The sequence below is a fragment of the Tamandua tetradactyla genome, chromosome 2, assembly GCF_023851605.1.
Source record: "Tamandua tetradactyla isolate mTamTet1 chromosome 2, mTamTet1.pri, whole genome shotgun sequence".
Classification (NCBI taxonomy): Eukaryota; Metazoa; Chordata; class Mammalia; order Pilosa; family Myrmecophagidae; genus Tamandua; species Tamandua tetradactyla.
The window spans coordinates 82616216-82640456 of record NC_135328.1 but is presented as its reverse complement, the minus strand read 5'-3'; the positions used below and the strand labels follow the sequence as shown (position 1 = coordinate 82640456).

General features: G+C 38.5%; 1 protein-coding gene across 16 annotated transcripts in view; it reads right to left on the bottom strand.

Annotated features, from left to right (window-relative positions):
- Positions 1-24241, bottom strand: part of FREM1 (FRAS1 related extracellular matrix 1) — a 164014-nt gene that overhangs the window by 128044 nt on the left and 11729 nt on the right. For 15 of the 16 annotated variants that reach the window (XR_013170415.1, XR_013170416.1, XM_077148152.1 and 12 more), the window contains exons 2-5: positions 9447-9959; positions 5205-5299; positions 3217-3518; positions 1712-1908 (exon numbers count right to left, since the gene is read on the bottom strand). Coding sequence is in view for 13 of the 16 variants with exons in the window: in XM_077148152.1 (XP_077004267.1) it covers positions 1712-1908; positions 3217-3518; positions 5205-5299; positions 9447-9695 (843 nt within the window). In the remaining 3 variants the exon portion in view is untranslated. Of the gene's footprint in view, positions 1-1711; positions 1909-3216; positions 3519-5204; positions 5300-9446; positions 9960-24241 lie in introns of those variants that run through there. The other variant, XM_077148155.1, reaches the window with a different exon arrangement.

Sequence of the window (24241 nt, the reverse complement as noted above, 5' to 3'; positions counted from 1 at the left end):
TAAAGTGCATTTCAAATGGCTTAAAAAGGCGAATGTAAATAAAGAAATGAACTGTATACTTGAAAATGGTTAAAATGGAAATTTTTGAGTTATATATATAAAATATAATATTATACATATTGCTACAATAAAAAGTTTTTTTTTAATCTAGAAGTTACGGATTTAACTTCTATTTAAAGAATAGCTATTTAGTTGCTTGAAGAGATAGATAAACATGCATAAAAACAGGAAAGGAACAAGATGCAAAGCTTTACATATATATTCTAAAATTGGTCTAAAATAAAACTGACCTAAAATTATAAACAAATAAATCCCTATTTCAATATACAGAGGTAAAAATAAAAGCCAGAAAGAAAAATGGCTCTTTTTTCATGGCAATAGTTAAAAGTGAAAACCGTTTGGGATCAAAACAACATACAGAAAACATCTACTAGAAGTCAGAAGACTTTGATTTTAGGTCTTGGCTTAGCTGCAAGAGAGCCAACGTACTTCTCTCCTCTGCGTATGAGCTAGGTGATTCATTTCTCTGGGCCACCACTATAAAAATAAGCAGCTCAGGCTAATCAATTATTTCAAAACCCGGCTGATCATCAATTCATACTGGGTGGCTTTATAAACAGCAAAATATGTGTGGTGCCTAATACATACTAGGCATTGTGCCAAGTGCTTTATAAGGATTTTTCTCATTTAAGCTTATCAATTGCTCTAAGAAGTAGGGACTTCCTCAACTTTCTTTCCAGAACTCAATTCTAAAATTCTATAACCCTGCTTTATCATTCCCTTATCATCATTTGTTTTATCAATTCCTCAGGGTTTATGGAATATTTGATGGGCCTCTTAGGAGAAATCCTCGTGAGAAGACAGATTGTGAAAGACTCGTCTTCTACAAAGGCGATCTTGGGTCATCTTTCATCAACACAAAAGCTGAGCTGTTTTGGCAAGTGCACAGTTCACCAAGTTCCCAAAAAAGTTAATTATAGATAATATTAAATAAGAGAGTAAGACGTTAAATGTTTCATTTAAGTTGATTCCTCTCTCAGTCATCATTTGGATGTGAAGACATCAAGAGAGGAAAGGACAGGAGAATTTAAGAGATTGGAAGATGGGAGGAGGCCTTTGGGAGCACTGCCTCCTTGATGACCAAGACCTCTATCCAAAGGTCTGGAAGAGTGAAAATGATACCATCTAATTGTCTGACATAATTATTAAAGTTGGACTGAGGTGCCCATCACCTACCCCACCCCCCAGTTTCCTATGGCCTTGAAGAGTGGTTGTGTATATCCCCTAATTTCCTCCACCAGGTGAAAAGAAGTTCTAATAACCGAGGGAAAAAGGAATCATCAAGGAGAAAGTGTTAAAAAGGTCGAATAACAAGCTGAAGAGTGTTGAATAGAAAGAGGGAAGAAGGTTGGCATGTAACTAGCCCTAGTCCTTCCTGAGTTGCCTTAGTGATGTTGAGTAGAACAGGGCCAGAGAAGGGAAATTCAATACAAATATTATACATATCAGCTGCTATGTTAAGCATACAAATATTATATACATAAACTGCTATGTTAAGCATCTACTGGAAGGAAAACAAGCATGCGGTTCTCATGAGTCACCAGGCAGTTCCAGAGCAGGGGACTCTCCCTGGCTCAGAAGTCAGGATGAGTACCCCCGGGGAACTGGCTCTGGCAAGGGTTCCATACAAACACATAAGCCCAAGCTCTACCTTGTATATGATTTCACTCCTGCTATCTGTGAGATCCAGTTGGATGGAGATGTAATCGATGTTGGGTGAAGGGGGATCCAAATGTTGATATCGAAGCCCCATCTGCAGGAACTCCTCACAGCTCACTTTGAGACTGCCTATTTTCTTCAGTTCTAGGACACAGCTTCCACCTGGACACCTCAGTTCTGCTCCCAGTTCTAAATGTACAGGCTCAGATTAATGCAATCACTTGAACATAAAAGTTTATAAAATTTAAGAACAAATCCTCCCTCTCATGGATACTTATATCCTTTCCCCACCCCAAGAATCCTCATGTGTTCCCTCTAGTCATTCATTGCATTGGCTATCATTATCCTGAAAGCCTATAATTTCTTTTTATTGAAAAGAACAGTTGATCAGTTGTCTCTCCAGGCCCTTGCCCTGTAGAAGTTGCACTGAGAGAAAAAAATAGCAGATATGTTTTCTGGTACTTGAACATCCCTGGCAAATAGGTGTGTGGCTCATTGAGGTCTTCCACGGTCTAGGTTCAGCCTTCCTTTGCAGAATCAGCGGCCATGGCTCCATCATGAATCCCTACTAGACTACTCACTAACACTGAGCTCTTTGATCGCACTCATCACACGCTAAAACCCTGCAAATCCTTCCAGGTCCAGCTAGTCTTTTAATAAAGCTTCCCTTCAATATTCTTTAACCACTGAACCAACCTGCTCTCTCCCTTCCACTAAAACCATAAATGTCTTTCCAATAGTCTTCATGTTGCCTAACAGGCCACTTATTTTTCAGGTCTCATTTTCTGTATGTATAAAATGAGTATTTTTACATCCTAAGTACAGATGTCTTTGAAGACTAAATGAGATGTATCTTTAGCTGTAAACTGTAGTTCAAATTCAAGGTATGACTATGATTGTCCTTTGTTTTTCAGGGTCTTCCCTAGCACCCAGAATACTATTTTACATACAGGAGGTGCCCAAAATATATTGACTGAATGAACAATAGAAGGAATAGTAACCATCAGTTTTCCCTGGTTTAAGCCATGGCTGCAGCCCCCCAGCACCACTTCAAATGTGCTTAGACTCTATTAATGCTTATTATATACACCACCTATTCCTACTACCACTGTCATCACCACAATTACTCGAGTAATAGTAATTGCCAAGATCTGGCAACTATTCAGCATTATGAGCCAGACACTGAGCTAAGCACTTAGTGTGTGCGCTCTCATTCCCTCTCATCCTGGCGGTAAAGCATATATTATCCTTCCCTCTCCTGCAAAGGCTCAGATGGGTTAAGTCACTTGCCTAAAATCCCAGAGAACATAAATAGCAGAAGCCATTTTCCCATCCAGATCTTCCTGGCCCCAAAGTCCATGCGCTTAACCATAGGCCACATTTTTCAACTAGTTAAAACCTATATTAAGTAAAACTTTTGGTCATGGTGGGAGATCTCTTTTTAGATATTTCGGCTAGTTTTAATAACATCCAGATAAGTATTAAAATATATCATACGGGACTCAGGGAATAAACTGTGTGGCTGATCTCCTCGAGGTTCTTCTGGCTGGGGCTCCACCCGGACCAGCTGACCATGCGCGGGCAGCCGGGTCCGCCCGGGGTCCAACCTGACCGTGCACGCCAGGTTAGCTGCTGCGTCGTAGTCAAATCTGAGTACGTTCTTATCAATCGCTCGGGACAGGCCATAGAATTCAGAAACCTCCAGCACATTGTTACTCATACGGATGATGTTACAGTCTGGTTCCAGGAGATAGACCCGCAGAATAAAGGTTTCTGTGAAGGTGTCTGTTTCAGTAAATCTGTGAAGAAAATGGAGCACGGGCAATATTTATCAGTGCTCAGCTGCTTCTGATATCTAAGCATGGGTTTTCTTTCACTGTCTACACTCAACCTCTGTGCTCTTTTCCATTCTTCTCTTTACTTTGGTAGAAACTCCTTTTTCTGCCACCTCCTCCTCCAATCGCATTTCGACATCTGCTATGACCGTGGTTTTTGGATGAGAAGAGCTCAGAGACTCACTTCTATGCAATTCTATGCATGCATATGAAATTTAAGGGCATCAAACCTAAATGACTTATGGATTGCATATTTTGTTGTTTTCTTTATATTTGCTTTTATGGATTGCATTTTTAATTCAAGGCTGAAAGGTTGGGGAATTTCCCAAAACATCAGAGCATTTTTGTTCTTCAGAAACACTATGATTGTGGATGGTCGTTTATACTCTAGTTTGGGTCCCGAGCTCAGTGCTTGGCATGTAAAAGTTATTCAGTAATAGTTCACTCCATTCTCTCCATCTCCTCAGCAACTCAGATCTCAAGGAATTTTTCAGAGACTATTAGAGATTCTCCTTTTTGAGGAGAGAAAATTAAGGAGTGGTGAGTGTGCATCAGTAATGCAGTTCCTAATTGATGAGTTAAAAAATATAATTGTGGATATAATATATATATATTGCATTATGTATCCACAATATATAATTGTGGGTATATAATGCAAAATTTGACATTTTAACCAATTTTAAGTGTGCACTTCTGTGATATTATCACAACATTGTGCTACCATCACCACCATCCATTATGGAGAATTTTTCATGACCCCAAACAGAAATTCTGTACCTATTAAGCAATGTCATCTCATTTCCTTTTCCCCCTGGACCCTGGTAATGTCTAATGTACTTTTTGTCTCTATGAAATTGCTTATTCTAGATATTTCATAAAAGTAGAATCATACAATTTGGTCCTTTTGCCTCTGAATTATTTCACTCAACGTAATGCTTCAAAGGGTCATCTATATTTTAGCATATATCAGAACTTCATTCCTTTCTACAAGTGAATATTATTACATCATATGGACATACCACATTCTGGTTACCCAGCCACCTGCTAATGGACACTTGGGTTGCTTCTCCCTCTTGGTTATTGTGAGTGACGCTGCTGTGAGCATTGGTGTGCGCATCTGTTTGAGGCCCTGCCTTGAGTTCTTTTGGTTGTATTCCTAGGAATCATATGGTACCACTATATTTAACTTTGTAATTGATTTTTTTTAAGACTTTTATTATTAAGCGTCTTAATAATGGAAGAGATCCACTTCTTTTAACTTGTGGGCTGATGAGCCAAAAGAATAATTTTATTTAATTTTGGAACCAATTTCATCCTTATTCTCGTTAAGAATTTGTAGTTTGTAACGTCTATTTCCCCATCATCAGTGGGGAGTGAAACACCAGAAACAGCTGGATAAGAATACTAAAGGGAAAGAGTAGGACTAACAATTTATCCCAAAAAAGCCCCAAGGAAGAAGATACAAATACAGATCATTGAAAGTTGGCTGTAATTCTTGCCTCACACATTCAGGTCTCCAGTTTCTACTGAATATTTTCATGTTTAGAATATAGTAGTGCCCCTAGGATAATACCTATCCACAGACAAAACCCAAATAATTATACAGAACAGTTAGCTGGCAAAGAATAAACAACATCTTGTGCTGCTTACCTGTAAAGTCTAAGCTTCACTGTGTCTTCATCAAGAATTGGGCAACCATTATGAATATATTTTACTTCGTTGGGAAGGAAATGGCAGTCAAATACCTAGTTTGCATGAAGAAATGATAAATATCTATGAGAAAATTCGTAAAAAAATTTATTTTGAAGCAGGAGAGTACTGTCTGGAGAAATTATGCTCTGTAAGAGTTATGTGTGTATCACCATTTTTTACCATCACCTCCTCTACCTGACCACTAATGTTTATTTGCCATCCTGCTTATAAACTGTCTTTTTGTTTTAATAATATCTGAATTATGAACATCCAAACAGATAAAACAAATAAATTAAAGGGTGATTACCTCTCTCAACAGTCTCTTTTTTTATAGTGTATAGTGCATTTTAAAATATTATTTCATTTACCAAAACTGTATTTACCCACACTCATCAGGGGTTCATGTCAATTGAGTTAGAGGGGTCTACCCGTGAGCCTGCATGCAACATGCATGACCCTACACGCAAACAGCTGTCTTAGTTCTCTGCAAGGATTTCTTCTTTTCCTTTTTTTCCCTTTCTCTCCCAAATAGTGTTTTTAATTGAAGATGAAGTCAGTTACTGTGGATCCCTTTGTTGTTGAACAGAACCAAGCAAAACCCACATTTTTTCATCATATATTTGCAAAAGACTATTTTTATGAGTTGGTAATAGTAGAAATGACTGATGAGACAAATGGAAAGTTTTCAAGTCAGTTTCTTTAGTTAAATATAATTGTAATGAACTATATAACCTCATTCACAATTAATAAGGAAATTGCTGTTATACTCCTAGTTTTTTTTTAAAAAGGACCCCCTTTTCCATTCACACCATGACTCTCATTCTGTTTAATTGGATTTGATAGAATTCTAAGAAATATCTTTTAGGTATTCGCACATCATCTCTAGCCTGTAACTTTTTACAGTCTCACACCTTTTCAGGTAACATAATCCACTGGGGGAAGACTTTGTCACTATTACAAATGATTTTCTTTCCCCACAGACATCATTGGTTTCTCTTCTTAATTGACAATGAGGAAGGAGATAAAGGAAAGACCTTCCCCCATCTCATTGACAAACAGTCAAGGCAATAAAGAAACAATCTGCTTTGTTAAAAGAAACATCTGTTTTATGTTTCGTAATATGTTTTCCTTTTATAAAAGGCGACAACCATAATTGTCCATAAATTTACTAACTAAAACAAAGGAGAGCTAAATCCTTTTCTAATTACTGTCTAGCTTTGTTTTTTTCCACTTCAACTGCTTTTCAATTACAATTTATAATTAAATTGTCACACATTCCTAACTCATTACTCACTTTAATGACAGTAAACTGGTTCAAACTAGAGATCCTTTCTCACTGCTATATTTCCTATTCAAAAGAGCAAGCTCAGCACCAAACCAGGGTCCTTTTCCACTCTGGAATTTTCTTGCTTTGGGTCAGGTATCAGAAGTGCTGTGCGTAAGGAAGTCTTATCTCTAAAACATGAGAAATACATGCTGCCAATGACCTCATCTAATTAAATATATCAAAAGGGATATCTCAACAGAAGGTACTGGTGTGTACCAACTGAAATCCCTTTCCAGATATCCAATAGGAAGATGAACCTGTTGGTCCTAGGACAAACTTCAGTAATGAAATGAAAACACTAATTGAACAGATGTTAAACAAAACATTTTCTTTGCAAATCACATGAAACTGTTCATTACACAGCAGGATGTTGTTAACACAATCCTCTCACTAGAAGTGGGCTCACATAAGCCTGGTTTTCAACTAACTATTAAGCTCTATTAAAGAACAATGTTTAGGCTTTGTGTATGTGCTCAGCTAAGCTTAATTTCAAAACTTCATTAGAAGTGAATCCCTGGGGAGGGCTGAACTAACCTGGATTAAAAACAAGCACACTTCCCTTTAAAAAGCAGACTCTGCCTAAGAAATCTTGTTTTTCTTGAAATTATCAGAATGCAAAAAAAACAGGAACAATCACCTGACAGTTTAAGAAGCAAGATTTTCCCAATATCTAGATTTCATAATGGTACAAAGTTCTAATATTTGTCAAGAAGGTAAAGAAACTCATCTTAATCAATTCTTTTTCTACAGAATGAATTTAAAAGATATAAATCTCTTACAAATCTTAACTTCATCAGATTTACTTCTGAAAATACATACACTGAGCTTTCTGGGCATGATTTCATATATATGTGTGTGTGTTTCAACGAGCAACAATGTGCTACCGGGTCACCTGGAAGTATTTGGAACCTGCCCCATTCCCCCAAATCAGAAGTTTCATAGTATCCATGCTTGGAGGCAGAACTGAAACTGCTGGCCCAGGTCTCAGCACTGTGTGTAGTGGCAGGAGTTTTGCTTCTCATCCTCCCACACATAATGCTCAATCTCACTTATAAATAAACCTTGAGCAATATTTTAAAATATTTAAAAATAGATATTGATTGGAAGACACACCAAGCTATCAGTTCTTCAGTATTCTATAAGGCACTCACATATATCAAATCAGTTCCTCTAGGATTAGGGTGCTACTTTGATCATTCTCAGAACCACAAGGACTTTCATTTTGCTTCTGACCGCAATTTCTGGGGCTGGGTTTCTACTACTTGCCACCGAGCTTATTTGTATCACCTATGAATGCATTTAGCACATCTGGGCCTCAAGTATTACCTATTCCAAGCCTGTCCATTTCCCTAACAGATGCCAAACATACTATTTGAGAGCAAATTGCATTGGGAGAAAGTGGAAAGATGTAACTACCAAAAAAATCGGAAAACAGTGCCTTTAAGCCGAGGGCTATTGTATTCTCATAATATTTTTAATGCTCATCTGAAGCTATTTGACAAAAGAAAATTTTACAGGAGGATAGAGGGTGACATTTGGTTATCACATCAGGAATAAGCCCCAAAGGTGGGAGACAGTTCCACAGAATTTTGATGTTTTTCAGAATTGGACCATAACTTTAAGTGTGGTATGTAGAACATCTAGAGATGTCAGTTTGAGCTTGCCCATATTTAAGTCCCTTTATTTCATCTCCAAATCTAGTACTACTTTTTAATAACCTCATGGAATATATTTCTTTAGCCAAATGGAGAAGAAATTCATGTTCACAGTTCAACAAATGGAACGGTTCATCTGTCCAGAAGCAGAAGCAGCATTCAGTGTTGCATATTCTTGATTATTTGCATTCGGGAGCAAATTTAAACCTCAGTAGGTAAAAAATCAATGACACTAGAAGCAATTTTTTATTGTCTATCAGGTTAAACTCCTGTTTTAAGGAAATGCAATATATGACAATACAGACTTTTTTAATATGGTGAACTAAAAGGTAATTCTTCAGCTTACAAAAGGATTAACCATAGCATACACTTAAATGGAAGGTCTACAGGGTTCTGACAAAGAGAAAAAAATTTATATAGACATTTTTGAATGATGTATATTTAAAGTGAAATATATTCACATCTCCTTTCTTCTCTTACTTAAAGAACCATTCAAATGATGTTAATAGATGAAAATGATGTTAATAGATGAAAATGTTTTCATGCCTTACTGTTGTCAGTCTGAGGTCATCAGTATGCCTTAAAATGTTTTGAAATTGTAATACCTTATCCAGAGCCATTCCGACTGGCTGTGGGTGAAATAATCTGGGGCAGGTATCCCAAGACTGCCCATATCCCACCATGGAAGTGACTGTCAATCCCAACCCTTCAAAGGCTGCCTCAGGTTTATTCTCCCTTATTTATTTTTTTAAAGTTTCTCGTAGAAGGATGATGGACCTAAAATGATGACATACCCTTGATGAAGGGTCAAGCAGTTGGAAGAAGTTCTTTTCAGTAAAGAGCAGAAATTAGAAAGACTTGTTGCTTTCGTGTCTTATTAAGAAAAAAAATTCATCCATCCATATTAGCTTGCATCTGCCTTCCTCTACAGGTGTTAGCATAATTAGAAGTAAATCCTGTTGGTGGTGGGTTTGTAACGAATACACAGTCAACTACAATTTTCAAAAACAAGTTTTACCTTGCACAGGAAAACAAATAGGTATTGCCTGCTAATGGTGACTCCCATCATTTCAAATACAAATATCTTACAATTTTAACCATTGATAAAGTTTTACCTTTTGTACCCCTCTCTCTCACTCTCTCATGCACACACACGCGCGCGCATACGCACACACAGTCATACATACAACTGCAGAGGATAGCGTGGCTCTGACCTACCTGTGGGGTGAGTCTCCCAACCCTCTGGGTGATTGGCTCCTTCGTCACAACTTCCACTTTGCAAGCATCTTTCTCCTTGGGGACGGCAAACTCCAGATCCTCTGCAGACAGGAAGGCGGAGCGGCCCTTCATCACTCTCAGCCCACGGTTCAGGCTGATGAAGGTGGGGCTGGTCCAGCCCAGCACGAGCAGAAGGAGCAGCAGGAGCAGTCGCGGGGCGTGCGGCCCACCGCAGCCCAGCGAGTTCATGCTGACAGGGGCTAGCGTTTCCGGCCTCTGGCGAAATCTCTGAAACAAAGGAGGGCTTCTCTGCTTCCTCCAGGAGTGTCAGCTCGTAGTCCAAGGGACAGGGCAAGGGGTCCTGACAATATGCCCTGCGATCTTAACATGCCCCTTTCATTTCCAACTCAGACAAGGAGGCCTTTCAGGCAATCTGGGACTTTTAATAAAACTCGCTGATCACCCCTGACAACGTCGGCAAGATTAATGTGCCTCCCAAGTGCTTTTCTAATCCTGCAAATGGGAGAAGGGGTTGGAGGCAAGTGAGAGAGAGAGAGACCAAAAGATTTGTGCGGCTATTCAAAAGATTGCTACTGACAAAGGAATCTTTCAACCAGCCTATAATTTCAATTAAATTAAAAACAAATAAACTAACTTGACCTCCAGGCACATCTGAAAGGCAGGCAGCCCTTTCGTTACTCTGCTTGTAGCTCCTGCCTCTGGACATGTCCCAGTCCGTCAATTGTGTGCTACAAAAGGAGAAAGTCAGCCTGTTTAAAAATGCTGCATTTGGTCCTTTGAGTTGAGAAAAAAAATGTCAAATCTTTGCTTCTGTCTCCTCACTTGTCAAATGAGACAAATTTATGTCAAATTTGTCTCATAAAACGGATAGGATTATTTGCAGGCTGACTATGTGATCTACTCTAAATCAATGCTGCCAAAATATGAAATAGGATTAAAAATGTGTAATATGGGTGCAATTCTGACTTTGCTAGAAAATGAAGATGCCTAAGAAACACTCGAGTGGAAACTGTGAGAACAGAGTCTTTCCTAAGTGAACATTCAAGTTTTTGCCTTGTGCAAAAGGGACTACAAATCAAATGACACAAACGAGTATACACAGCTATTGACAAAATGCAGATATATATTTATACTATTTACAATGCTAATTATATTGTGATATATTTAATTTGTACAATAGAGTCTTTGTTTCTGCTTTAACCACTCAAAATTTCATGGTTATGTGACTGTGTTCTATAAGGACTAAGAGATTTTATACGAATCTCAATGTTGAATGTTCACTACAAAATAGAACCATTTTCCCACTCACGTCCAGCATCTAAGACATATGACTACTAAAACATACAACATATTCATGGGGAGGAGAGGCAATAGCATTGGTAGGCATCCTCCAAAACTGGGAGGTGATGGAAATAACTTTGCTCACTGAGATGTAAATTAATTGAATAAAGGCTACCAGGCTACACTCTTTTGCTTTCCTCTTCTCTCTGGTGACTCCTTCTCGGTCAATTTCGTGGGTTTTTCCTCGACTCTTGATTTTTAATGTTGGAGTATACAGGGTCCATGCCTTAGACCTACCTTGTGTCTATCCTTGCTCTCTAGTGATCTCATTCTTTAGCTTTAAATGCCATCCATTTGCTAATGAGTCCCAAATTTATATCTTTAGCCTGGATCTCCCCCCATAACTGCCAACTTGACGTCTCCATGTTGGGTGTGTAATAGGCATCTCACACTTCATGTAGCCAAATTTTAGCTTCTTGATCCTCCCTCCCACAGGTTTCCATATCTCAGTTAATGACAGCTCCAACTGTTCAATTGTTCCCATCTTTCTCTCACACTCTACATCCAAACACACAAAATATCCTGTTGGCTCTTTGTGGCAGACAGGTGTTAGAGTGAACTTCAATAATTCTGGCCTCCCAATATCCAGCCTTTGTGTGATTTCCTCCTCTTGAGTGTCAGCTGAATATGTGATGCTTCTAGCCAATAGGATCTGGCAAAGGGGATGGGCTGTCACTTCCATGATTATGTTACATAGTACATAAGACTTTTTCTTAACAGATTGGAGCAAGAGGCTCTCCTGCTGGCCTGGAAGAAGGAAACCACCACCAGTTCCTCAGCCAAAAGGAAAAGAATCCTACAACAACCTGAAGAAGCTTGGAAGCAAATTCTTTCTCAGTCAAGCCTCAGATAAAAATGCAGCCCAGTTAACATCTTGATTGCAGCCCAACGAGAGCCAGAAACAGGGCCCATCTAAACTATGATCAGACTCCTGATTCATGGGAAACGTGAGATAACAAATACGTATCAAATAAGCCACTAAGTTGGTACTAATCTGCTACACAGCAATAGAAAATTGACACACTTTCCCTTCAAAACATTTTCAAACTCCAACCAGTTTTCTCTTCTTCTACTGTTACCACCCTAGAGCAAGCCAACAACGGCTCTCCCTTGGATGACTGCAGGAACTTCCTATTTGATCTTTCTGCTTCTGCTCATGCCTCTCCTACAGATAAGCCTCCACATGGCAGCAGGGGTTCCTAATAAATGTTAATTAGATCATGTCATGTTTCTGCTCAAACTTTCCAATGGCTTCTCATCTTAGAGTAAGAGCTGAAGTCCTCATAATTCCTATCAGGAACTACACAATTGTTAATTGTTTCCCTTTCCCTCTCCCATCTCATCTCCTACGTGTCTTTCCCTTGCTCACTCTGCTTCAGCCACACTAGCATCTTTGCTCTTCCTCAAGCAAATCAAGAGCACCACTCTCACTCCATCCTGTCTTAGAACATTTCCACTTGCTGTTCCTTCTCCCAGGAACATTCTTACTCCAGATATCTCTCTTTTCCCCCTCATCACTTCCTAGTCTGCCATCAAATGTCACATTTGTAGTGTGGTGATGCCTAATTACCCCCCTTAAAATTGTGGCACCATCATCCTTCAGCATCCTCTACTCCTTTTCTGCTTTATTTTCAACCTTAGCACTTTTCAACATTTAACATAACACATTTACTTATTTAAATTTTTCATTCCTTTCTGCCTTATGAGGGCATGAATTTTATCTTTTTCATTCATGGATCTATCCCCAGTGCTTAGAACAATGCCTGACATATCAATAAATATTTACTCCATGAATGAATAAATGGGAGAAGAGAATACCTTAAATTTCCTTAAATTGTAGCTTAACCAGGAATATTAATATATCAAAAGAAAGAAGTGCTATCAGAAGGGCCACCATCAGCCATGGACCAAGATGTTATATGAATACAATTACTGGGAGTCTATTACAAAGAGGCAGATCATTCTGGAATACATGGACAAATTCCATTTTCTTGACCTACAACATTGAAGTTGAGATTCCTGACTTTGGAAAATGCCACACTCCAAGACCTCTGGTTGATCAGCTAACTAGTCTTTCCTCTGCAGCACCTCTAGTCAAACATCAAAAGTAGAAGGGATATGAATTCTAAGAATATAATCCACCACCCTCTGTCCATCATTCCCACACAACACTGAGAAATTATCCATCAGTGGAAAATGCAGCCTTGTACAAGGACATGTGAACAGGGATGCTGACTGCAGCATTGCTCCTGGTGGCAAAAACTACAAACAGAGCAAATGCCCATCATGGAACAGAGTAGGTATTTTTCACACCATAGACTATAACACAACCTTTAAAAACTGAGAAATATACAACTTGACATACAAAAAGCAAGATGGAATAAAGTACATATTTTTTGCCTCCGTTTGATAAAATAATGTTTAAAAAGCTGCCTCTGAATCTGTACATATATGTATATGGAGATATATGCCATATATAATTATATGGGCATGAAGAAAAATATGGAAAGATAAGTGTTAGGTCATTAATAGGGATTCTCTGAGGAGGCAATGTAATATGGGCTAAAAGGGGAAGGAAGAAGAAAAAGTGGGGGAAGAAAAACATGCATTTTAAAAACTGCAATAACTTACATTTAAAAAATCACATATGAACATTTATGTAAAATTACATGTGTATGATTCTGATATAAAAAGAACCTTAAAATCAAATTTTATTATCTTTAAAAGACATTTTAAAAGAATATTTGTTGGGTATTTGAGAAAAAACATTTTAAGAACAATATTTTTATAGATGAAAAATATATTAAGTAACTAAAGACATCTTCTGATAAAACCCATGTAAAGCAAACCCATCTCACAGACAAATGTGTCATGTCACTGCATTGCTTAACTGAAAATAGGTTCAAGGAAATCATCAATTAGTATAATTAGTTTGCTATTACCAGCCTATCAAAGTAAAAAAGGCAAGTACCTCTTTAATCTTGAGTGTGCCAATATGCCTAGTAGAAGGGCTGTTATCCCCAAATGCAATTGAGGGACATGCAAGGAGGAGAGGCACCCAGCCATCTCGAAAAGATTGGCCAGCAGTGTATGTCAGGCTCCCCAAGAACAATCCTTGGAAGAGGTAGGACTATGCATGTTGTCCTGGAATTCTCTTCTTCCACCACCCACTCAGCCAACAGCTGAAGCAAACTCCTCTGAAACCCCAGGGATGTCCCAGATTAGATGATGGCACATAGAACAAGTGCTTTGATCTAGAGTCAAGCTCCTGATCTTTGTAAATGTTGTATATTCCTGGTCAGCCTGTCTCTAAACCACCTCCGCCCCTTTACCTTTTACAATAGACCACAACTCAGTTATCATCTACACAGTTTTAAAAGCACACCTGGGTATCAGTATGAATAAATCGATCTCAGTGGGAGGCAAACTATCTTTCAGGCTTTGCCATATTTCACACATGTGCACTCAATGATTTTAAAATACATTTGGATTTAGCACTGCCTTAACAAGAAAGGTAATGTGGACCAAAAATGCAACAAATCAACCAAATCTTTTGTTTCGTGTTAGCAGCCAAGAATACAATTAAACTTCCCTCAGACATATTTTAAAGATAATATAGCAAATATTTTCTCCTCTCTTACAGTAATTTAGTAGCTCTTTTCCCATATCCATGCAGGAGTGTCTATTTGTCCCACAATAGCCACCCTCACCTTCTTCTGTAGAAATGGAAATTTTAGCTGGGCCCCCAGTCACCCAGAATAAGGACTATATTCATAGTCTTTCTTGCAGCCATCTGTGGCCAAGTAACCAGATTCTGGCCAGCGGAATTTAACTGGAAAGGTCACGAGGAGCTTTGAGAAACCTTCCTTGAGAGGCGCTCATTGAACGTCCTTTGTCCCTTTTTCTTTATACCTCCTTCCATCCTGTAGCAAGATCGAGATGCTGCCTTGCACACTGGGAACAGGGTCACACCACGAGGCCCGGAAGGAGCCTGCGTGTCTGGGGCACTTGCAAAACAGAACCACCATACCAGCCCATTCTTCTGGAATTTTAAATGGCAGAGAATTTAAACTTCTCTCCTCTTTAATCCACTGTTACTTTTGTTTTTGTTGTTACTTGCAGCTGAATTTAAAACTAACTACACCTTTAACAATCACATTATTTTCAAGTGTTTCTATTAATTTATTTAGGTCATGACTTCTTACCTAACAGCATGAGGGGCAATAGCTCACTTTCCAGTTATATGAGAGTAAATTCTTAAGTAGGAGATAAGGTCAAAATCCAAGATCCTAATGCTCTTAAAAAGAGAGAAAGCAAAGGAGATCTATTTCCGTGGCTTCGCGTATGTGGAAAAGGGGAGCAGAGTTCTGAATTTCCGGATTCCAATGCTAATTCCCGTAGAACATCAGTTTCCTCTTTCAAAAACGGGGTCATCCATCTTGCCTCCCCCGGAGTTGTCTTGTGAGAACAAATGAAATAATTTCTGTGGAATTACTTCTTGACTGTAAATCCCCATACAAGTAGCACGTTATTACGCAAACACCAAAGGAATAAGAGAATAAACCTGTCTTATGAAAAATGGACGCGCAGGAATTGGCTGCAGGTGAAGTCTGCAGAATTAGACTCAATAACAGTCAAATAGAGTGTGTTTGTTTCATTCTAATTTTTCTCTTCCGTCATGATCCTAAAACAGGCTCTAATGAAGAATAAGACCGAATTCTAACATTTTGAAAACAAACCGAGGCAACAATATTAGGAGGAAAGCAAGAGAACAAAAACAATAAAATAATAATAATATCCAAATCCCACAACAAACATTCTTAATCATTTGAAGGCTGCAGAATTAGGTACAATAACACCTAATAATACGAGTATGCTTTGTATGTTTTCTATTTACATTCTAATTTTCCTTTTACATTTTTCTCTTGGGGCTGGGAAACACCAATTATGTGGGCCTTCCATGGAAAAGACCCCTCTGATGTTTCGCTTCAAGAAGGTAGTAGGGGAGGGGAAAGAGAAAGGAATTTGGATGAACAAAGGACAAAAAGAAAGACAGAATAATAACAAAGTAAATCAGGACTCTGAATCAAGCAAGACTTCCCGGATGGCAAACGGCCTTTTATCTTCTCCCAAAGATAAAATTATTATGACACAAATTGTTAGGGTCAGATGCAGCCAACATGTGACAACACCCTGGTGGGAAGCCTAATACTTCTAGAGAACTTAGTTTCTTGGTCCCAACATAGGACCAAGTGAGATCTTCGTCTCCACCTCTGCCCACAGCTTGCTCTGCTGTGTGGTCCCCAGGGTTGGCCAAGTTACTGGGGACATTTGGAAGTGGAAGTAGCCAGGGCACTCAGCCAGACCCCCAGCTGCAAAACGACTTTGTAGCCATCTTGGATTTAATTTGATTTCACAATAGAAACAAATCTTGTCTTTGTTTGCTTGTGGAGTTCAGCTGTTTCTCAGCATTTTAAAATCCTCATGTCACAGCTGCAGATCAATTCTGCTCTTACTGGCCATTTTCCCATCACTGCCTTCTTCCTTCATCAAGAGATCATATATTCTGAGTATATCTGTACATGCTAATAAAAGAAAAGTATGTGAAAAAAATGTTTTAAAAAGCAGCAAACCACCTTGGTTTGAATTCTTTCTTATAAAAATTTAAAAAGATAACATTGATCAAATTTTCCTTCTTGGGAAATTTCCTGAATAGAAGAAAAACATTCAGCAACATTGCATTTGGTGGAAGGGAAACATAAGGTCATGTTTATTTCATAATCGCACATTCAGCTTCACTTTCGGAGCAGGTACTCTTCATGTTGATATAAACATGATATTCCTGTCACTAATCTGAGATTATCTATGCACAAGGAAAAGATGGGCCCCAGCTGTGCTCCCAGGCTCTCCAGCTGATGAAAATACTCTGTGATCAATTGTAACTATCATTTCATTGATGTACGTGGTGATGATATTTACAATCTTCTCCTTTGGAATTTTGCAAGGGAAGCCACCCAACACAAGAACACTCCCTCCTGGACCTGTACCCACCAATACTCTATTATAGTTTTCTGTTGTTTTGTTTATTTGTTTGATTGGTCAATTGGTTTTTTGCAGAATTCACATGTGGCCTGATGCTCTTCTCAGCAGTGTTTTAGGTGAATAACCATCCAATTGAAGGTGACATAAGTGATGAAACTTTTTTTGTCTTCCCTGTGCTTGAGGATATAATCCTCTGACTCACAGCTTTAGATCTCACAAACATCCAGTTGACACTAAAGGCCTTTAAGAAAGGAAAAACCTAATAGAGAAGTACATCTTAAGTGAAAAAAAGAGAAAAAAAGCCAACTCAGGAGCAATCCATTTCCACCCAACCAAACTTAGAAATTTTTAAAACCTTTGCTAGAATGCTGAGGAAATCCAGTTCAGATTTTCTGACTTCCCTACATTAAAATCTTGAAAATGCCAATCAAAATAAATTCAGACGTTATCATAGAATTTTTTATGTGATGTATTTTAAAAATCATAATTTTTACTCAAGTTAATTTCCAAAGTAATTCATATAAATCAAACTTAAAACCCGCACGCACAAATTTGCAGCTGAATGTAATTATTCATAGGATAACTGAACTGAATCCTAAATCACTAGCAACATAATTGATTCACCAAGGAGAGTTGGGAAACTAGGAGAGCTACATCCTTGGGGAACAAATTTATCTAATTTTAGAGACGTAGGTTCTCTCCTTTATTTATTTATTTTTTTTTTTAGGAGAGTAAAAATTGAGTAAATTAAGATCTTATATGTACTGTCTTCTTTGACCCTACAACCAGCCGCTCCCACCCCCCACCCCCCCACACACACACACAACCTGGGTAGACTGATAAAGGAGTTCACTTTCTAAGTGACTTGCCCAAGGTTATATCAAGAAGCAGCAGATCTGTGGCACAGGCAGACCTCTGGCAAAGCCCTCTTCTTTCCTCCTCTCTCCTGACAATCTCATTCCATTCCTTCAACAAAGAATGGCTGAGCCACAATGGGTAAGAAGCTCATAAGTTCTTATGGAGTTTTAATTGCTAACTCCACAAAGATGGAAAATCCTTTGGAGATCTTGCCAAACATCAAATTTCTGAGTGAATTATCTCACACAGGGAGAACGGAACATTGGAGAAGAAAGAAGATGCTTATGACTTCAGTTTTTTTATTTTGTACTTCGTCATAAAATTTATAAGCTACGACCAAAAAAGTACTCAGAGGAGTAGAACTTTCAGGCCAAGATGGCGGCTTAACAATGTGTGCATTTTAGTTCGTCCTCCATAACAACTAAATTACCAGAAACAGTACAGAACAGCTCCTGGGGCCACATCAGTGACTGGACACACAGTGTACCCCAGTCTGGACCAGATGGACTGGCTGCGAGCCCCCCAGAACCGTGAGTTCCCCAAGCCGCAGTGGCCAGCACCCCTGCCCCACAGGCTGCTTCCCAGAGGGGAAAGGAAAGAGACTTTACCAGCAGCATGGGCTGAGCCCAACCAAACGCCAATTGTGGAATTAATTAACAAATTCTGACTGCTAAATATAGTCCCCTAGCTCAGGTGAACCTGGTCAAAGCGGAGATCGCTCATTTTATCCCTGGCACCAAGGGGGCAGAGCTGACGGAAAAAGGAAAAAAAAGAAGGAAACAGAGGTTTTTGTGGCTGTGTTTCTACAAAGGCTTGACAGCCTTTGGATACAGTGGCAGGGCTTCTCAGGCTACAACTGCCCCCAGGCATAGGCAGAAGCATACTCGTTTGAGGGCTTGTCTGGAGCCTGTGCCTTCCCCAGGGGAGGGGTGAAGCCCAGCTCAGGTGGAATCCCTCCCTCAAGGAATTCAGACACCAGGGCTTGGTAATTTGAAGCCATTAAAACCAACTACAACCTCTCCTCTGTCTCCACCACGCCCCCAGCAGGGAGAGTCTGCCAAAGTTAAAGGTACCACATCATCTTATGCTGGTGGGACCTGCAGTCAGACAAGCACCACATACTGGGCAGGATAAGAAAAAAGTACTCAGAGGAAAAGTCATAGACTTAAATACTTCCAACTTGCAACTTCTAAGGTCCTCTTTTTTCTTTAACAAAGCAATTTTTAGTAACCCTTATGTTCAAATTCTGTTTTTGTTTGCTATTGTCTTTTACTTACTATATAATAGGCACTGTGCTATATTCTTTACACGCATTTTTCATTCATTTCTCACAACTCTATTATTACTGTGATTTATAGATAATGTCACCTAAAGAAGTGAAATAACAATCACAATAAAAACTAACATTTATCAAGGGCTTACTATGTGCCAAGCATTGCTCTAAGTGCTTTACATATATTATCTTGTTTAACACCCACCATGACTTTAGGAGGTAAATGATGTATTTTACAGATTTAGAAAATGAGATACAAAGACGGTAAGTAACTTGCTCAAGTTCCTTCGCTTGGCTCCAGAGACTGTTCCCTGCCAGACTCCGGGACTCATGGCTTAACTGGTACATTATACCACTATGCATTACACACAGAATCTTACACTCTTTGCAGTTCATCACTAGCCCCTGAGTCTTTTTCCTACAGTATGCAAACCCTTAACAACTTCCTTTATGGTTCCAAGAAGGAAATGATGACGGTTGCAGGAGTTGAAATTTCACTGGAGGCAATGTTCTCTAGAGGAAGTAGCTATTGCTTTAGAAACACTATTAACACAGATACCTTGTCTATCAACATTTTAGTGTTCCAATTCCTTCCTCTGTAAGCATAGCTTAAAGGCCTCAAGGCAAACTGGCCACTTCATAATTCCAGTCTATTAAATCAATAAAATATGTGTTGACTCTATTTATAACATGCTGCTTCCTCCACTCTGAAATTTTTCCTAAAATGTAATCTAAATCGCAGATTTATGGTTTGGAAGAAACTTTAGACATCAACTAGACCATATCTTTCACTTTACTTATCAATTTGTTTGCTTTTTGTTCAAATAACTTCCTTTTGTGATTATAAAAGAAATTCTTGCTCATTAGCTAAAGGATAAAAACACAGAAACCAATAAAGAAGGAAAAAATATACTTTTCCAACCCTCAAAGATAACACATATACATACATGTAAATATATATACACACACACAGTTCTTAAGTTTAATTGGAACCATGCTATAAAAAAAGTTGTGTACCATTCTTTTCTACTAACATAACATTCACTTCCCATATTATTGAACCCCCACGACCTTACTTTCCATCTGTGCACCATACCCACTTCGTGGGTGCACCATGATCTCTGGAGTCATCTCAGTGTTACAGTGGAGTAGTTACTATGCCAATAGATGGTGGTGAAAAATCCTTAATTATAAATCTGTCTATTTTTCTAATTCTTTCCATTTGATAGCTTTTAGATGTAAAATTATAAAGCCAAAGTGTTCTGAATTGAGACTTAATAACCATGCACCAATTTACACCCTTACCAGTTTTGCTTACTCCTGTCATTCATATTATTCTTTTTTAATTTTTACCAACTTCCCAAGTAAAATTCTGTATAACAGCACTATTTAATTTGCATTCCTTTATTTACTCGGGTAATTTAGCTTTTTATTTATTTTAATGTCCATTAGTCATTTGTATTTTCTCTTCTAGAAGCCTTTCATTTCACAGAAGAAAAAGACAGTTAATTTCCAGTGCCTGCCCATGCAAAAAAAAATTTTAAAGACAGTTAAAAGACTTTATAAGGTTATACACCTACCAAGAAGCCACATCTGGATTAGAACATGAAGTCTGATCCCCAGACCAGTGCCATGCCCACTATCCCATGCAGCTTTCTTATATCACAGATGCTCAGTACAGATATATCCCTTTCAGGATTGACAGAATCATAACTAGAGAGAGAGAGCAAGTGAGCCCTCTCTCAGACTATGCCATATAGCCACGTTTGCAAAAATGGACACTTTGATTGCTACACAAACTCACTAGGTTTCCTTCCATAGATTTTCAACAGCCCAATGACTATCCCACTAACAAAGACAGTGTTTTGCGAACTGTGCTTCTTAGAATGTTCATCTTGAAGATGTTTAAACAATTTTCTACAAACCAACTTTTCTAGATACAAATATGTTTAATATGTTTAAAGCACAGACTGCTATAATCTCCTTTTAAAGATTCAAATGTTAAAAGAGCATAATAAAGGCTCTAAGTCCTGAGAAAAGAAAACGGGTTTTATTTTAAGCCCAAATTTTGCAAATTTATAGAAGATCTTTTTTTTCTTCTTTTTTCATGAAACCCCCCGGGTTCTTTAAGAAGTCACTTGAGAGACACTGGGTTAGAGAGTTAAAATTATCAAAATAGTCCAAACAACATGTACAAATTTTCTGGACATGCCTGATAAATTCATACATAATGACTCTACATCAGAAATTTAAAATCCAGGCTGCCCTTTGGAAATCACACATTTGGCCTGTAGAACAAATAAGTTTCAGTTTCTACCAAAAACTACTTTCAAATATAAAGAAAACTGATTGCAGAGGAAAAGGTTGCATTCTGTTTTTAATGACCATTAAAGCTTCTTAAGCCATCAAAGCATTACAGATTAGGAAATGGCCGTAATTTAAATTGATTCGTTTTCACCCAGAGAGTTAGTTGTATCACAAATTTTCACAACAGCTTGTTTTAATTGCATAACTTAAACAGAACGGAAAACACTCACATTCACTATGTTTGACTACATTTGGGGTCTTCACCTGGGACCAACCAAGGTAGGGACCCAACTCACACCAGGAACTTCCCCAGCAGAGCCAAGACACTGGCTGAAATTGTTCTTCCTCACGCTGGTGAACTCTGTCTCCCTTAATCCACAATGAAACCCCAGAGCGGCCAAAAGTGCGATTCTGTTGAAATGCATGTTAACCTCAGGAATCCATCTTCCAAGACTGATTATATGTTCAGAATGCATCCTGGTTCTCTATATTTGAATGTGATCTATTTATTTGTTTATTCACTGTATACTGACTATTGAATACCCACTTTCTGCAAAGAGCTATACTAACTGCTGGGATTACAAAGGTAAATAAAATGCAATTCTTGCCCTCATATTATTTATAAGTGTAATGCAGAAAGGCAGACATATAAGTGAGCCCTTCATAAGGTCAGTAAGTGCTGCAATAGGGAATGTACTGTGTGCTGTAGGAACACATAGGGTGGCAGCATATGACACAGACTGGAGGTCAGAGGAGGCTTCATAGAACGGGAGAGGACAGATGGGATTTAGCAAGGTGAAAAGGAGAACAAAGGGCATATTTGAAGATGGAGAGAAAGAATGCAGCATCATCAAAGAACAAGAACATGTTATGTCAGAAGCAAAGAGATTTTGTGGAAAAGGGCAGAGAGGTACTGGGCATATTGAAGTTAAATAAAAACAATCCCAAACTTTGAGAGATTGAGGTCTTGTCAGCGAGAGATAAATAATCAGGTACTTTACAGGACAAAATAGTATTTACTGCAATAGAATATCAGCAAAATTCTCTAATGATTTCACCAAACTCAGCAGTATACACTTAAAGAAACTCTTGCTATTTGGGATGAAACACTTCATTTTGAAAAGGATTTCTCAGATATTCAGAAAACTACCCAGCATGTCTGTTTGAACTTGTGATAATAACACTGACCTTCTTACTTGCATGCCACAGCTAATGATAAAACTCAAACTCACAGATGTCTATAGCAGAAAAGAGAGCAACCACAATTATTCCTGCTAAAAGATCTGCTGCAGTAGTTAAAAAGGACAGTTCTAGGTTGCATATATGTTACTAGAATAAAAACTTAAAAAAAACACATGAAACTGTAAAACACAAACAATAAACAATGAACCTTAATATTAACCATGGCCATAGTTAATAGTACAATTATAATAATATTCTTTAATCAGTTATAAAAAAAATGTACCACACTAGTACAAGGTGTTAACAATGTGGGGGAGGTATTTGGGAACTCTGTATTTTATGGACGATTTTTCTGTTAACTTATGACTACTCTTTAAAATAAAAACCTGCTATAAATAAAATGATTTTGATGGCTTAAGAAATTTGGTGCTTGCTACATACAACAACTGTTAAAGAAACCGAAAAAGAGATCAGGCTTCAATTAGAGATAAGAATGAAGCCGATGGGTCGGGACTAAGGTAAATCAGAATACAGGGGTAAGGATAGCATTGTCTGTATTTTAGAACTTCACCTACTGTATGAGACCAAAGGAAGAGAAGTTTATTTTGTCTAAAACCTAAATTTTCTGTAGCCCATAATCTAACTCAACCTGTCTGGAGAGCTCATTTAAACAACCCAAACACATGGAGCCCAGAATGGGAATGAGGGCCTGTAATTCTGTATAGCTAAATGTAGTACCCGGATACATTCTAGAGTATGTTGGGCAGTTAATTAAAAAGTATTGGCAAAGCCCTTTGAGGGACAGGAGAAAAAGTATGGAACTATTAATTTTTATCACTGGGGAAACCCCTGATACATTGCAAACATTAGGGAATCCCAAGTTGTATTAGTTTGCAAACTGCCAGAATGAGATATACCAGAACTGCAATGGCTTTTTAAAGGGGGAATTTAGGAAGTTACAAGTTTACAGTTCCAGGGAAGTGAAAGTGTCCAAATTACGACACCAACAAGAGGTTACTTTCATTCAAGAAAGGCCAACGGGTCAGGAACACCTCTGTCAGCTGGGAAGTCACGTGGCTGGCATCTGTTGGTCCCTTGCTCTGGGACTCCATTGCCTTCAGCCTCATTCCTGTGGGGTTCCTCACTTTGCTTCTCTAGGGCTGGGTTTCATCTCTCGGCTTCCCTTGGCTCCTTCCAGGTTCTGTGCTTAACATCTCATGGCAACATCTGCTGGGCTCCAAGCATCTCCAAACATCTGTCTCTGTTCTCTGAAGCAACTGTTTTCCAAACATCTACCTCTGCTCTCTCTGATGGCTCTGCGGCTTCTGTCATTTCTCCAAAATGTTTCCTCTTTTAAAGGATTCTAGTAAACTAAGCAAGACCCATCTGGAATGGGTGGAGTCACATCTCCATCTAATCAAAGGTCACAAGCACATTTGGATGTGTCACATCTCTGTGGTGATAATCTGATCAAAAGTTCCCAACCTAAAGTACTAAATTAGGATTCAAAGAAACAGCTGCTCCCACAAGTTTGGATCAAGATTAAAAATGGCTTTTCTAGAATACATAATACTTTCAAACCAGCACACCAGTCAATAGGCCAAGCCTTTGATCTTGAGGCTTTCTTTTGTGATGCTTATTTCTGTAGCAGAGAAGTTAAATCCACCTGTAGTTATGCTTAAGAGTTACTTCCAGAAAACCTCTTTTGTTGCTCAGATGTGGCCTCTCTCTCCCTCTAATCCCAACTCTGTAGGGAAAATCTTTACCCTCC